Source organism: Globicephala melas, chromosome 4 (assembly GCF_963455315.2).
Source record: "Globicephala melas chromosome 4, mGloMel1.2, whole genome shotgun sequence".
Taxonomy (NCBI): Eukaryota; Metazoa; Chordata; class Mammalia; order Artiodactyla; family Delphinidae; genus Globicephala; species Globicephala melas.
The window spans coordinates 11,930,592-11,946,069 of NC_083317.1; the positions used below are offsets into that span (position 1 = coordinate 11,930,592).

The following is a 15,478-nucleotide window of genomic DNA, read 5'->3' on the forward strand; positions in this document are numbered from 1 at the left end:
AGGCAAGGCGATTCCATCTGGCCGCCAGGCCTCCCCACCAATCCCTTCTGTGTTCCCAAAGTGCATGCTCATTTTTCCTAAATGTATACATGCTTCACATGAACCAATGTGGATAAAATTGAGTAAATCACCTTATCTGGCCTTTCTTTAATTTCCCACAGGTTAAAGGGGACACTATTTCTCCCCTACGATCCCCCTACCTTTAAATGTGGTTGTATTTCATTAATAACTACGAATATTTAAATAGTGCATGTGAGCAAGTCCACATTCCAAATCTTTGTATCATCATCAGACAGAAGAGTTTTCTTCACTTGTTAGAATAAAATGATGTCCAAGGTCATAATTTCCCGGGAGACCACGCCAACCTGATTTAAATGATGGGGGTAAGCTCATAGCCATGATATATTGTTTACGCTTCTGTCCACTAAGACAGAAAAAGGTATATTTCTGAGAAATATGATGAGATAGAAAATAATTTTATCATAAATGTATTTCATAGCCCATTTTTCAGACTGTAGTGTAAAAAGACCCTCCCTCCCAGCTTGGCTAAGAACTAATTCCTGGAATTCCTCCCTCCCTCCTCTCACCCATCCATTCACCTGCGACGCCTGAACTTGACCTACAGTTGACTCCATTGGATTATTTTACAAATCAGGAAGACAGGTTTAAAAATTTTGACCCGCATCCTTTAATGATTACCCTTCATCCTGAGGTTCTGGATCCACCAGGGCACCTTACACTTTTATTAACAAACAAATCAGGCGGGAAAATAAGGTTTGTACATGTTTATTTTGTTGATTCTTCACAGCGCAACGAAACAAAGTTAGAGAAAAAAAATAAAATGCCAGTTAAATTCGGCTACTACCAACAACCAAAAACCTTAAACATAAAATCCAAAGCAAGCTTCTGAAAGATCATAAAATCATCTCGGGTGGACTAATTTGTTAACGTCTGTAACAAATCAATGTACTGATAGTTCTTCAATCGCACAGCGGCCAGGTGACCCGCCCCACGCGCTGGTCCAAGACCCCGCACGTGAAGGGACAGCGCAGAAAACGCCATCCCGCCGTCGCCACCGCAGTGGGGCCCCTCCGAGCAGCCTGCTGTGTGAGGCTCCCGGTTCCCCTCCGTGTCTTTTAACGAGGCAGAACGTTAATTAGACAACGTGCTTTCTGACAGGACGGCAACGGCGAAACGCATTGTTACCTATATTTTAGGACACCGGGAACCCCTTCTGCGGGGGAAAGGTGGTTGTTTTTAAGCAAGCTCAAATGTTGGTTACGCTACCTTTGGGGAAGAGGGGACAAAACGATGAATCTTGAGTTCTAAACTGCCGTTCTAAGAAGACCCCAGGATTTCAAAGCGAATAATCGCAGCGAAACACACGGTTATGCGATTATCAAAAGCTGCACTGTAATCGTCGGGGTACGAAAGCGGACTTCCCAACCCAGCACACCCATCGACCCGGGAATTGTCATCGCCCCCTCCCGTGGCACCGCGATGCCAACCGTCCAGCCGCAGAGGGTCGGTCCGTCTGCTACGCCCGAGACCTTCTGCACCGACTAAGTGGTCTCTCTCGGCTTTCTGGGGTCGGGCAGCCTCCTCTAACAGGGGCTGTTTGCTGGGAACAAGGGCGCCTATGACCCCTGGCCGAGGAGAAGAAACCACCGCCACCCCTCCCTCCCGCCCTCCGAGAGCAGCCCCTTGGTCCCCTCGGGCCTGGCCTGCCGCCGCACCCTGAGCTAGCATGGCGCCCTGAAGCCCACATCACCCCCTGCGAAGCGCGCGACTCCAGGAGCCGGGAGAGACAAGCGCTGGGTGACAGTGGCAGTGAGAGTGCGCACTTGCTGCGCAAAGCAGCTGGAATCCACCCAGAACCCCCAAACAGCCCCGACGCTCTATCGAACATCCGCTCGGGTCATTTTAATTTCCCCGGGGTGGGGGCGGGGAGGGGACGCCCAACAGTCCGTTTCTCTGGGCGAGGAAGTTCGAAATGCCCTCTTTGCTCGGCCCTGCTCTCGCGGGCCGCAGGGCGCGGGGACGCGCAGAAGCTGGGCGGCGGGAGGCCGGGCCGAGGTCGCGCCCCGGGCCCGGGCCAGCCCTCACTTGGAGAACTGCGCCTGCACCGCGGCCAGGCCCAGGCCTGCCGGGACGAGGTGCGGGAACTTGCAGACGGCGCACGTGCAAAGGCCGGGGCTGCCCGCGCCGCCGCCCGGGCCGCCGCCGGGAAGCGCAAACTGACCGCACGGCGGCTCATCGAGCGCCAGCGACAGGTACTTGGCCGGGCGCAGCGCGTCGGGCGGCCCCACGGCGCCGGGGGCCAGAAGCACTGAGCCCGGCGCTGCGGCGAGCAGAGGCAGGCCGGCCAGCAGCAGGCGCGGTGCAGCGGGTCCCGCGCCCTCGCCGAGCGCGCGGCGCAGCTCCTGCAGCGAACTGCCCAGCAGCAGGATGTAGTTGCGGGCGAGCAGCAGCGTGGCGATCTTGGAGAGCTTGCGGCCCGGTGCACCCTGGCAGTGCGCCGCCGAGTAGGGCAGGATGACCTCGCGCAGCGCGTCCATGGCCAGGTTCAGGTCCTGCATGCGCTTCCGCTCTCGGCTGTTGATCTTGCGCCGCAGCTGCTGTTGCTGCTCCTCCTTGGCGTCTGCCCTGGAGCCGCCGCCCGCGTGCGCGCCCGGCCCGGATCCCGTGCCCGGCGGCTCGGCGGGCGCCTCCGGCTTCTCGCGCGCCGCCTTGGGGAGAAGGGGGGCCGTCGTGGAGGAGGAGGAGGAAGTGGCGGAAGAGGAGGAGGAGGGCGGCTGCCGGTAGCCCACGAGCTCATACAGGGAGGCCCCGAGCTGCACGTCTCCCGGCCGCTGTGGCCGCAGCATGGTCGCAGGGGCCACGTTCACGCGCGCCTGGGAAACCGCATAATACATCTGGGGGACGGTGGGGAGGGCCGAAGCGCCCTTCAGGAACGCCCCGGGGTGGACCTTTCAGCAGGCCGCCCCTCCCCGCAGACCTGCGCGCGGGGAGCGGATGGCAGGGCAGTAGCCCGCGCCCAACCCCTTTAAACCCGGCTTGGGAACCTGAGGGGTCGCGGGCTGCTGGGCGCAGCCAATGGGGGCGCGAGGTCCGGCGCAGGCGCGTGCTCATTGGCCACCCGCTCCTCAGGCCTGCGCGGAGGTACCGCTGGCACCGCTTAAGGACATTATTGTGAGCGCCCCATGGAGAATCACAGGACAGGCCTCCGGGAGGGAGGGAAGGAGGGAGGGACGCGCCTTTTCGGGTGGAGTGCGGCTGTTCTTGGAGGACTGGTGGCATGGTGAGGCTAAAACAACTGTGCCTACCTCCTTCTGCCCTGTGCCTCTACTTTTGGGGATACATGTGCATATTGGTTTGTTTTAAATTGTGGTCAAATACGCATAAGTTAATGTACCACCTTAACCGTTTATTAGTGTACAGTTCAGTAGTGTTACGTGCATTGCTGTGCACCCAATCCGCAGAACTCTTCATCTTGCAAAACTGAAACTCTGTGCTCATTAAACAATTCCCCATCCTCCCTGCTACTCGTGGCAACCGTTTTCCTTCTATGAATCCGACTGCTCTAGGTGCCTCATGTAAGTGGAATCATATTGTAAGCTAGTGACCAGCTTATTTTGTTTAGCATAATGTCCTCAATGTTCATTCATGCTTTAGCATGTGTCAGGATTTTGTTTCTTTTTAAGGCTGAATAATATTCCATTATATGTATATACCTCGTTTTGTTTATCCAGCTCTCTATAGATGGACACTTGGTTTGCTTCCACCTTTTGGCCATTGTGAATGAATAATGCCGCTATGAGCATGGTTGTAACAGGTTTTTTAAAATACGTGATTTCCTGCGAGGTTTGAGAACGAAATTTCTGGGCTCAAGGACCAGTAGCATTGGAATGGTTACTCCCAGCCTCTCCCTCTTCCCTCTCTCTGATTAAAAGGTCTTTAGGGACTAAGGAGCTTTGGGGGTGGGATTTCTTTCCTCCCCAAAAGAGGCACTATTCATTCTGTCAGCGACTCGACTCTTGCTTAAGTAAAAACTCACGTAGAAATTGGTCTTTTAGCAGGAAAACAACAACAACAAAATCCAAAAACAACAACCCACCCACACACTCATATCTGTTCGGGGTGGAACTGAACTTTTCTCTTCCCCAAATAAAGTAGAGATTACTCAGTGACCCTGGAAGTCTTCTATCCCAACACCAGGGCATACTATTGCAGCTCGTCGTTATCCCATGGCCAAATGGCATGGGAAAGAGGACCTTTTGGTATCTGAACCTCTACCATCCAATACAGTAACCACGAGCTACCTGTGCCTATTAAAATTTAATTATTTACAATAAAATCAAGTTATACGTTTCGTTCCTTGGTTGCACTAGCGTTGCTTCAAGTGCTTAGTAGTGGCTCTAGTGGCCAACTATTGGACAGCACAGAGACCATTTCATCATCACAGAGAGTTCTACTGGACAGTGCTGACGTTGACAGTAACTTAAAGAAAATGAGCTTCTCTACCATGGTCCCCTTTGGTGTAAGAAGAGGGGTGCTGTTGAAGGGACTATCATAACGGGGACTGATTTCAGCTCTCAGAGCCCACTGGCCATGCTTGCTGATTTCAGGGCTGCTTTGTTCCGTTTTCTTCCACCAACATTCTCCCCACAGGCTCACTCTGATCTCTGCTTCTGACCTCCAGCTTGGCCTATAACATCCTGCCCAGGCCTCAGGTTCAGCGCCAACATTACTTTCTTCTCAGAGTCTTGGTGATTTCTCATCTTCGTCCTCTCATCACGCTTGGGAGACCGTTGATATCATTTTTCCCATAGCCTAGATTGTGTTATGTGGAGGACATCTCTGCATTGGGCTGTGATTGTTTCGAGGGCGGGAATCATTTGTTCATTTCTTCATCCTCCCAAAGCTGTGCAAGGACTGTGTGTCCCGGGGGCGTCTAAGAATTGGTGTGAAATCTCGACTAGCTCACAGATTCATCCCTGAAATGTGCAAACTCCCAACAGTGCTTTAATCCAAGTTTCCCCTAGGTTTCATGGAGAGGGAAGGGGCCTGGTAGGACCCCTTAGCAGGCTGGGGGACTCACTTAGGGAGAGGGGAAGAGACCTCAGCAGGAAGGACCTCAGTCTCCAAGCAGAACTGTAAGGGGCAGGAAGGAGAGACACCAAGGAAATCACCTTGAAAGTTTCAAGCCTTAAGACCTCACTAACCATCCCCCTTTTATTAAAGCATTCTGTTTCCCAAAGCATTTCAACAGGCGCTTGCATTTGATTTTCATGGGAACCGTATGACTGGGCATTAAAAAAAAAACCTGCCATAGATGGTGAAACTGAGGCTTCCAGAGGGTGGGAGGGTGGTGGGTTTCTGGGGTTGATAATGTGCCTTCAGACAGGACAGGCAGAGCTGCCCCTTCGGTGGCCAGCTTCCAGAATTCTCTCCAGCTGGACCAGGCCTCCAGGAAGCTGAGGAGGGGGCCACGATGGGGATGGTTGAGGACAGCGTGAAAGGATGGACGGAGGGGGCAGTCTATGCCAAGCCAGCATTGGGGAGTTGATGGGCTTCCATGTCCTAGAAGAGGCGGCTCCCAGGGTCCAACCTCCATGAATCCTGCACAGCCCCCTCTGGCAAGGCTTGTCCTCGCCCCGAGGACCCCTCTGTCCTGTAGCCGAGGTGCCAGATTGGGGGAGACCCCAGACACCTCACCCTCTGGCTTCCTCCTCTTCCCACATCCAAGGTGGGGTTCCTGGGGCCTTCCTCTGCCAGCAGGAAGGGGAAGTGAACAAGAAAGACAGACGCTCGACCTGGGACAGTGGCCTAAACATCCCCCTCCATGGGCAGGGGTGCCCCGGGAATCAGAGATGGAAACACACACGTTGCTCTTCCCTCCAGCAGGGCCCCTCTTTGCTGGAGGTGTCCCTGATGTTTGTCTTTAGCCCTTAACCTCCCCAAATCTCTGTCTTGGGGAAGGAGAACTCCCTTCCCCAGCCCAGGACACTGTCAGTAGGACACTCTGGTCAGTGTGTATTAAAGTGCTCTCGGGTGAGCCCCAGAAGAGGGCTCCAGGTGGCCGTGTGGGCCCAGCATGGGCACAGGATTTGGCGCTTGTTGGTGCTGGTGACTTGGATGCCCCTTCTGCTGGACCGGAGCTCCAGCGGCATGCAAAGTGTGACAGCTGGCAAGGGCCAGCAAGCCATTATACCCCTGGCAGGGGCCCCGTGGGCCGGCTCAAGGGGGACAGCTGCCGTGGCCTCCCACGTTCAGGACATTCTTGGGGAGCAACTTGCATCCACCATAACAACCACTCTTGTCTCTGCCTAAAGGGGTTGTGTGTGTGTGTGTGTGTGTGTGTTAGTGACTCCTTTCACCCCAAGGAGGTAGGTGTGTCAGGCTTCCTTTTTCTTTCACAGAAACCTACCTCTCCTGCCTGTTCCCCCAGCCCTGCCACCCACCCTTGCTTTGGATGGAAAAGCTGGAACTGTTGCAGTGACAGACAATGGGGCCCCGATGCCTTGGTGAGTGTACAGCACCGTCTACCCCTCCATAAGAACAGAGAGGCGGCAAAGCCCCCTGTTGTCCCTGAAGAGACTGTCTTCTTGCAGAAAGCCAGCTAAGTGTAAAAGGTCGTCTTTGCTAAAATGTCCTATTGAAACTGGCTGGAGTTTAGACCTGTAATGAAAGAACAGAGTTCACTTTAAAGAGCTGCTTTCTTCTAAGAAGAGCAAAATTCTCTGGAAAGTGTCCATTACCCAAGAGGTGTTGAAATTTACACTATCGCTATGAGAAGTGGCCGCCCCATCTAACGCTTGCCCTGTATCGGCTTCCCCCATCCCAGCCACACGTAACTCTTCCTGGCACACGGAAGACAGGGAAGGAGCTGCAGAGAGAGGGGCACTGAGCTCCTTTCTGGGTAGAGGACAGGAGTAGAGAGAGAAGATTGGCAGGAGGAGGTGACTTACCCTTTGGTAAGTGTTCTTGGATGGAGCAGAGCTCCTTAGACACATTTGGTCCACTCTCACTTGGGGACCATCTGAACAGACTCTAAGTCATAGTTCGAAACAGTTCAGATTAAATAAAGATTCCTGCTGGGAAAATAAGAAAGACTATGCATTTTGTTCATTTTCAAAAGGGAGTGCGAGTTAATCGAGTTGTTATGCACTGACGCAATGTTAATAGCTACTTACAATGTTATTTTAAAGCTTTGTGATGGTCACGGTTGTACTTCCTTCCAGTGTGGAAGGGCGAAGGCAGCACAATGCGGTAGTCTCTCTTCTGGTTAAAACACTATAGATTATCAAATCTAGTGGATGTGTTTTCCACATATTATAAGAAGTTTTATTCTGTTTTATCTTATTTATTTATTTTGGCTGCACCATACGGCATGTGGGATCTTCCCCAACCAGGGATCGAACCCGCATCCCCTGCAGTAGAAGCATGGAGTCTTAACCACTGGACCACCAGGGAAGTCCTCTGTTTTATTTTTAATAAATGTCATTTGGACCTGATTTTAATAAAGTTTACTACTTAAAAATTATTTCTGAGTCCAGATTCGTCCCATGCTACCTTTTCTGTGGAAAAAAGTTAAAAGTAAGAAAAGAAATTAGATAGCACCTGAGGATTTTTTCAGATTTCCTTTTAATAACAAAATCTTGGTTTGGCTATTGGTGACATAACTCAAGCTGAGGGATAGATGCATTCTTTTTGTTGAAACCCAGGGTGATGTAACAGAAACAGAAATTTTTCACTGCTGCTGTGAGTACCAAATGCTGAAATTCTACACGTCACCTAGAGCTCTATGATCACAGATTTTAATACCTCTCACTGTAGATCTGCAAAGAACTCCTCCTTAAAAGAAACTTCAAATAATCATTGCGGAAAGCCTAGAAAAAGAGAAGTACATCTTTTTGTTTTAAAGATGAATGGAGGTATTTCCTGCCACATCCAAACTTAAAAGCCTATTGACAGAATTTTAGGCAGAGAAATGGAATAGAACTAACAGGGATCCTCTGAGTAAGTATGATAAGAATAACTGGGAATTAAGACACGTAGCACATGCAGCTTGGTGTCTGAAGGGTTGGTTTGGGGCTGAACAAAAATATTCTCTGAGTCTCCCCAAAGTCAGTAGCCGAAGCCAAACGTCCCAAAGGCTTACGCTGACACAATGAAAAGAGACAATTTGCTTGGAAGGCTGTGGCTAATTTATAACACAATGTCCAATGTCATGGTTAGTTTTGTCGCAAAAATCTGGCAGTTTCAACCAGAGTCTCAGGCAGCCTGAAAAGATGCGAGCGATTCTGGCCACAGCATCTCCCGCTTGCTAGATGTTCCAAATGGTTCAAACAAGCCCTTTCATAGAGACGCAGGGCCAAGTGTGCTCAAAGGAATGAGGGAAACAAAGGTGGCTCTGAAGTCATTTCCCCGCACTGGGTCCAGCCATCCGGTTTCACTCTTTCCCCATTGAACGGACAGAATGCAACAGGAAGAGTGCGGATGAAAGGGAACAAACAGGCCGATGTGTTTGGGGAGAGAATGGAGAGAGGCCGGGGCACTGAGCTGCTAAACTTTCATTCTAGGTTTTCAGAAAGGAGTGAATGATGAATTATAGAAACCTGAAAGGTAATAAAATATGGGTCACTGAAGCGCTGAGGCCAAGTTCCTAAAACACCTGCAGAGACAGAAGGTTCTGGAAGTCACTGTGGCCCTGCGGTCGCCCGGGCAGACACGCTGCCCGAGGCACAGAAGGGGACTGTTCAGAACTCACCTGTTGTTTTCCCGTTGGCTTGCAGTCCTTCTCCGTCTGCAAGAGCCAGCGGCTGGATCTGACTCCAGATTAGACCACCGGGGGGAGAAAGAAAGGCAGTGTGGAGACTTCCCAGGGTGCACTTAAGGAGACTGGAGCTGGGAGGCCACCTCCGTCCTCTCCTGAAGGCGCTCTGACCTGGAAATATTAACTCCGGTGAAGACGATCCACGTTAAACATGCAAATCTCCTCCGCTGGAATATTCTAAGGCTTTTCTGCTCAAAGGCTCAACCTATTAATGTCTTACAAAGCAGAGTCCTGATGTCTGGATGGTGGAGAGGAGCTAGCCTGTAGCCTCTGCAAGACTCATTTGAGCCTCAGTTTCCTCATCTATAAAATGGGAATAATAGTATTTCTCTCCTAGGGCTGTTATACAGATTAGAAGGAACTATGAAGAAGATGCCTAGCCCGGAGCCTGGCACATAGTAGCTGCTTAGTAAAATGATATCAGTAGCTAATATTATTGAGTACTGACTACATGCCAGGCACCATGGAAGGACACTTATTTTATGGTTTTCATTCAGACTGAGGTGATGTCCCAGTTTTGTGTGCTTTAAGTGCCTGCTTTCTCTGCACCAAGGATATGGGGTTTTCTAGCTCCTTCTGTCCCTGTGCTCGCTGAGCACCAGCGATTCTCCACCCACCGGGCTCTGCTTCAGAGACACTTTCCTGAACACACTGAACCAAAATCTAACAACAACTTGCTAAAGAAGCTATATAAACACGACCTCAGTGTAATCGTACAATATATTGAGACAACTGTAGTGCAAACTTCAAGGCCAGACGACCTGGGTTTGAATCCTAACTCCTTGTGTGACTTAGGTAAGAGACGTTACCTGTCAGTGACCCAGTTCCCTCCATCTGCAAAACAAGGATGAAAATAGAACTTAGAATTTCCGTGGAGAGGACTGGGTGAGTTGATACACTTAAGGCACTCTGCACAGCAGAATGTTAGCTGTTACAACTGTTTTATTAACCTCTGTCATGGACTAATTGTGTCCCTCTAAATTCACATTGAAATCCTCACCCCCAGTACCTCAGACCGTGACCTTTAGAAATAAGATCATTGCAGATGTAATTAGTTAAAATGAGGCTATTAGGGTGGGCTTAAATCCAATATGACTGATCCTTAAAAAAAAGCGTGGGGGGGGGGGAATTTGGACACAGATATCTGCAGGAAGGATGCCAGGTGAAGATGTAGGCAGAGATCTGGTGAGGCTCCTACAAGCCAAGGGAGGCCAGAGATTGCCAGCCAGTTACCAGAAGCTGGGAGAAGGGGATGGAACACATCCTTCCTCATGGTCCTCAGAAGGAACCAACCCTGCTGACACCTTGATCTTGGACTTCCAGCCTCCAGAACCGGGAGGCAATACCTTTGTGCTGTTTCAGCCGCCCAGTATGTGGTACTTGGTTACAGCAGTCCGAGCTGAGGGCTACAGCCTCTGCGCCAACTCCTCCATAAAGCGGTGAGGCAGTCGGAGGGCAGGCTCTCTATATAGTCGGGCCAGTGAGGCTCAAACTCAGCCTGTCGCTTATAAGCTTATGAAATTGGGCAGCTTACGTAACCTCCCTGGGCCTCAGTTAATTCATCTGCAAAATGAAGCTCGTAATTTTACTTACATCTACCTCACAGGTACTTTTTTTTAATTAATTTTTATCGGAGTATAGTTGATTTACAATGTTGTGTTAGTTTCAGGTGTACAGCAAAGTGAATCAGTTATACATATATCCACTCCTTTTTAGATTCTTTTCCCATATAGGCCATTACGGAATATTGAGTAGAGTTCCCTATGCTATACAGTAGGTTCTTATTAGTTATGTATTTTATATATTGTAGTGTGTATATGTCAATCCTGATCTCCCAATTCATCCCCCCTTTTCCCCCTTGGTAACCATACGTTTGTTTCTACATCTGTGACTCTGTTTCTGTTTTGTAAATAAGTTCATTTGTACCATTTTTTTTAGATTCCACATATAAGTGATATCATATGATATTTGTCTTTCTCTGTCTGACTTACTTCACTCAGTATGACAATCTCTAGATCCATCCATGTCGCTGAAAATGGCATTATTTCCTTCTTTTTTATGGCTGAGTAATATTCCATTGTATATAGGTACCATGTCTTCTTTATCTGTTCATCCGGTGAGGGGCATTTAGGTTGTTTCCATGTCTTGGCTATTGTAAATAGTGCTGCAGTCAACATTGGAGTGCATGTATCTTTTTGAATTATGGTTTTCTCTGGATATATGCCTGGGAGTGGGATTGCTGGGTCATATGGTAACTCCATACTGTTCTCCATAGTAGCTGTACCAATTTACATTCCCAGCAACAATGTAGGAGGGTCACAGGTACTTTATAAAGTGAGAATTAAATGGGTGTATGGTTCACGGTAATGTTAGCTGTTCTAGACCTAAACCTAAAGATTAGCTGTTCTAAACCTTGTTTGGAGGTTTCTAGAGATAGTGGAGAATGGAGGCAGAACTCTGCCCCACGTCAGATTACCTGGAGCTCTTGCTAAGTACAGATTCTGGTTCAGTAGGTCGGAGTGGGGCCTGCGGTTCTGTATTTCTAAGAAGCTCCCAGCTGAGTTGGAGGACCACACTTCGTGTGTAGCGAGGGCCATGATGGCCTCACCTGGTCCCATCTAGGAAAATGAAACTGATTTAAGAAGAATGTTTTTCGAAGCAGCCCTCTTTCCTCATGCCTGTTCCTTGGCGTCTCAACTATGTTTAGAGAAAGAGCAAAGTTGGCTTTGGAGAAAAGAATGAAGAAATGACCAACGATACACATTGGGGAGGTGAACAGATATAGATGGCTGGACCTAAGACCTGGGGTTTTTTCCAGGTCCAAGAGGGTGTGGTTGGACGGATGAGACGCAGAGGGTGTGTGATGGCCTGGAACGGGGCGGGGAGAGAGAACGGGAGCCGGAACGTGGACCAAGCCCATCCACTGGGGCCCTAGCCCTCCACTGTTCCCTCTGCTGGAAGCCTCTGCCCAGGTCTCCTCACCATTGAGTTCTCGGTGCAGATATGACCCCTCAAGAGGCCTTCTCAGACCACCCACCCTAGTGGTGCCCACTCCCCGCCCGCCCCACTCTCACCCCTCCCTGCTTTCTTTACTTCGTGGCGCTTACCAGCAGCTAGAATGGCCCGGTCACTTACTTGCCCATGTATTTATACACGTCTGTTTGCTCCCACTCAAGGTGGGAGGCCGCACGGGAGTGGTGTTCTCTGCTGTATGTACCCCAGTGCCTTGAGCAGGGCTGGGCCCCTCCCTACTAGGTGTTCAGTGAATACGTGAATGAATGAGTGCAGAGGTCGAATCTCGACGGACTGGCCGAGTTCACTGAGCGCTCGCTATGTGCAGAGCGCTGTGCCAGGCCCTTGAGGAAGTGTGGGCTCCCTGCCTGCTAGTAACGTGTAACCCACTTGAGGGCGTGGGGTGGACACGTCTGAACACCTGACTAGCAGTGTCAGGTTACAGGGTGCGCATGAACTGGGAGGGAACCGGAGCTGCTGTGGCTCAGAGCACCTGCAACACCAGGATCTTGTTAAGTGCAGCGTCCGGGTCCAGGAGCCACGGTAGAGCCTGAGATGCTGAGATGCTTCTCTGCAGTCAGTGCCCAGGTGACGCCGACGCTGCTGGTCCGAGGATCCCGCTTTTGAGGATGGCGAGGCTTTACGTGTTTAGAGCAGGAAGCAGGACCTTACAGCCGAGGCCTCTTGGAGGAGGGTTTGGTAAGGAGGCAGGCCTGGAGGACTGGGGCTCGAGAAGGGGACAGGCAGAGCTGTGCGACAGGAGGGCGGTGGGCAGAGGAGGGGCAGATAGGGAAGACACCAACCACAGCCGTGGTGACACACACCCTCCTTCCGCAATCTTTTTTTTTTTTTGCCGGACGCGGGCCTCTCACTGTCGTGGCCTCCCCCGTTGCGGAGCACAGGCTCCGGACACGCAGGCTCAGCGGCCATGGCTCACGGGCCCAGGCGCTCCGCGGCATGTGGGATCTTCCCGGACTGGGGCACGAACCCGCGTCCCCCGCATCGGCAGGTGGACTCCCAACCACTGCGCCACCAGGGAAGCCCTGCAATCTTCTATTTTTAAAGGCAGTTCGTAGAAGGATTGAGACACCAGTATACGGCCTTCCTCTGATCTGTCAATTAGTCCAAAACATATTTTCAGAAATGTCAGAACCCAGGGTTTCCCAGCAGGGCATCGTGGAGGTGAAAGAGCAAGCTCTGTGTGGGATGCTGCCAAAGCTGAGGGCGTGCGGGCAGGTGTCCTGCACCGGTGGTCACGTGGCTGGTTTTAACCAGCTGGGAAGGCCATGTGACCTGCCCAAGGACACCCTTGCCCTTATTTTATTTTATTTTTTTTGTGGTACGTGGGCCCCTCACTGTTGTGGCCTCTCCCGTTGCGGAGCACAGGCTCCGGACGCGCAGGCTCAGTGGCCGTGGCTCACGGGCCCAGCCGCTCTGCAGCATGTGGGATCTTCCCGGACCAGGGCACGAACCCGTGTCCCCTGCATTGGCAGGCAGACTCTCAACCACTGCGCCACCAGGGAAGCCCTTGCCCTTATTTTTTGTTAACCATTTTCACATCTGTCATCTCATTGAGCCTTATGGTGTCCCTGTGAGGCTGGGAGGGCAGCTGCCTGTTTTGCAGGCGAGGAAACCGAGACCTAGAGAAGGTTGAGGCCAGCCTAGGCTCACTGGGTGCGGAGCTCGCGCTAAGACAGGGAGGAATTCTTCTGCTTCTTTCACACGGTGCCTCTTGCCTCGATGTTCATACATGTTAACATGCGGACAGGGTTGGAGACGAGCAGTTCTTCTATCAGAGAGAGCCTCCCAGGAAGTATGTAGAACGATGAGCTCTTGGTCACCAGGATGGGACCCTGTCTAGGCTAATGGTCTTTGGGATGCCAGAATATTCTAGAATCCCCCCAGAGTGGCCTTGGCCTCCATCAGCTCCCCCCACCGATGGGAGGGAAATGCGTGTAGCCATGGCAACTGGCACTGCTTCCTACATTGGGCGGAGACTGAGGTCAGGGCCAATTCCACGCTCCTTCATCCCCTATTATGACTTTTATTTCCCTGGCACATGGCAGCGGCTTGTGTGCCAATGAGGAGACAGGAAGTATTATATTGTGGTTAATGACCCTCGAGGCGAGCAATAACACCATTATTAACTCACTTGATTCTTCCCACTTTTAACAGTGGATCCATTTAAAGTGATGGGGGGCATTTAGGGCAAGTTTTCACTTGCTTTCATAAAGCAGGGACTCGCCTGCATTTTCAGATACTTGAGGACTCATCAAAAAAGTGGGATTCATGTACCCTTTATCCAAGGGAAGAATTGAGGCAGCTACCAGTCTTCAGGTCTAAAATCCTGGGGTGCTGAGAGTAGCAGGGACCGGGAAAGCAGTGCTGTGGGTACCAGCCCAGATCAAGACAGTAGCTTCTGTGGTCTCCTGTGCTGGGCGTGGCTCAAGCCAGCTGGGCTCCCCTCCCCACACACCCCCCACACACACACCCAGCTTCTTCCTGGTCTCCTCCACGGCTGCTCCTGCTTTCTCTGACTACAGTGGGAGCAGAGGGGTTGCTGCGGCTCCAGAGGCCCCGGGATACCCTCTGGGGTGCAGTTGTTCTTTGTCACCCCTTCCCTGTAGGCTGTTTCCAGGCCACCACGATAGTGTGGCCTCAGGAGCTGTTCCTGGGCCTCTGAGTTTGCACTGTACACATCACCCTTACCAGCACGCAGCCCAGACTCCCCTCCGGCCACTTCTCGCCAGCATCTACTACCGATTTTAATTTTTGTTCTCTTTCCCGTCCCCCTCTCTGACTCCACACCCCATCATGACACACAGTCGTTCAGCACAAACCCATCCCCCTGCCCTCCTGTTAACAGAACTCTCCCTCTTCCGATATACTTTTCATCTGAGCGGACCCTTGCAAACGGTCTTCTAGCCAAATGCTGCACCTGCCCCAACAGGACTCCTGGTGAATAAAACTCTGTCTATTTTATTACACGAACAAGAGATGCCAACTCTAGTCCCAAGAAAGGGAGCCAAACAACACCCCAAACTGTGTCCACTCTGTGGGCGCTTCCTATGCTGGGGCCCACTTTCCCTTAATGTCCCCTCCTGCCTGTCCTCGTACCTAGCAACCTTCCTGGATATCCCTACCTGTCTCTTTTATGTTGCCAGGCAACTGGCCTTAGAGAGGTGGAAGGGGGCAAGGGTGACAGGCGTCCTGGGGTGGGTCTCAAACCATGTGGCCTCAAAACCCGGCTTCTTCTAAAATCAGTGAAAGAGGATTGTACCGAAGATAGGTTCTCGGCCATGACCAAGCGCCTCTGGGTGGGATTCTGTGCCCACCACTCACCATGCTGCTCCCTGTTCCTCCTGCTGGGATGTTGTGTGGGTGTTGGAAATATCTCCCCACGCTGAGGCTACGCCGTGGCTGCACATGTGTGGGAGTCTCTGTGTTCAGTAGGAGATGCTGTCTACTGGGGAATTAATTGATCATCCAGGTTACAGCCTGATGGTCAAACCTTCATGCTCCCAGTTCCCTGAGGTCATGGTCTGGACGCTAAGACTCAGGCAGCCTGCCCCATGCCCACACTTTAGGGGCCCCGCTTGGGTCTTGCTCTGGCTGTGTCCCTCCCCA

The 15,478-nt window shown here is 51.5% G+C and overlaps 1 protein-coding gene across 1 annotated transcript; it reads right to left on the reverse strand.

The window, feature by feature from the left end:
• Positions 1–770: 770 nt before the first annotated feature.
• On the reverse strand, positions 771–3,044 carry OLIG1 (oligodendrocyte transcription factor 1). The gene has a single exon (XM_030880933.2). It carries the CDS (start codon positions 2,913–2,915, stop codon positions 2,103–2,105), a length of 813 nt encoding a protein of 270 aa, XP_030736793.1. The 5' UTR covers positions 2,916–3,044; the 3' UTR covers positions 771–2,102.
• Between the last annotated feature and the right edge of the window lie 12,434 nt (positions 3,045–15,478).

Coding starts and splice junctions, on each gene's coding strand:
- OLIG1 (XM_030880933.2), bottom strand. CDS start 2,915: ATGTATTATGCGGTTTCCCAGGCGCGCGTGAACGTGGCCCCTGCGACC.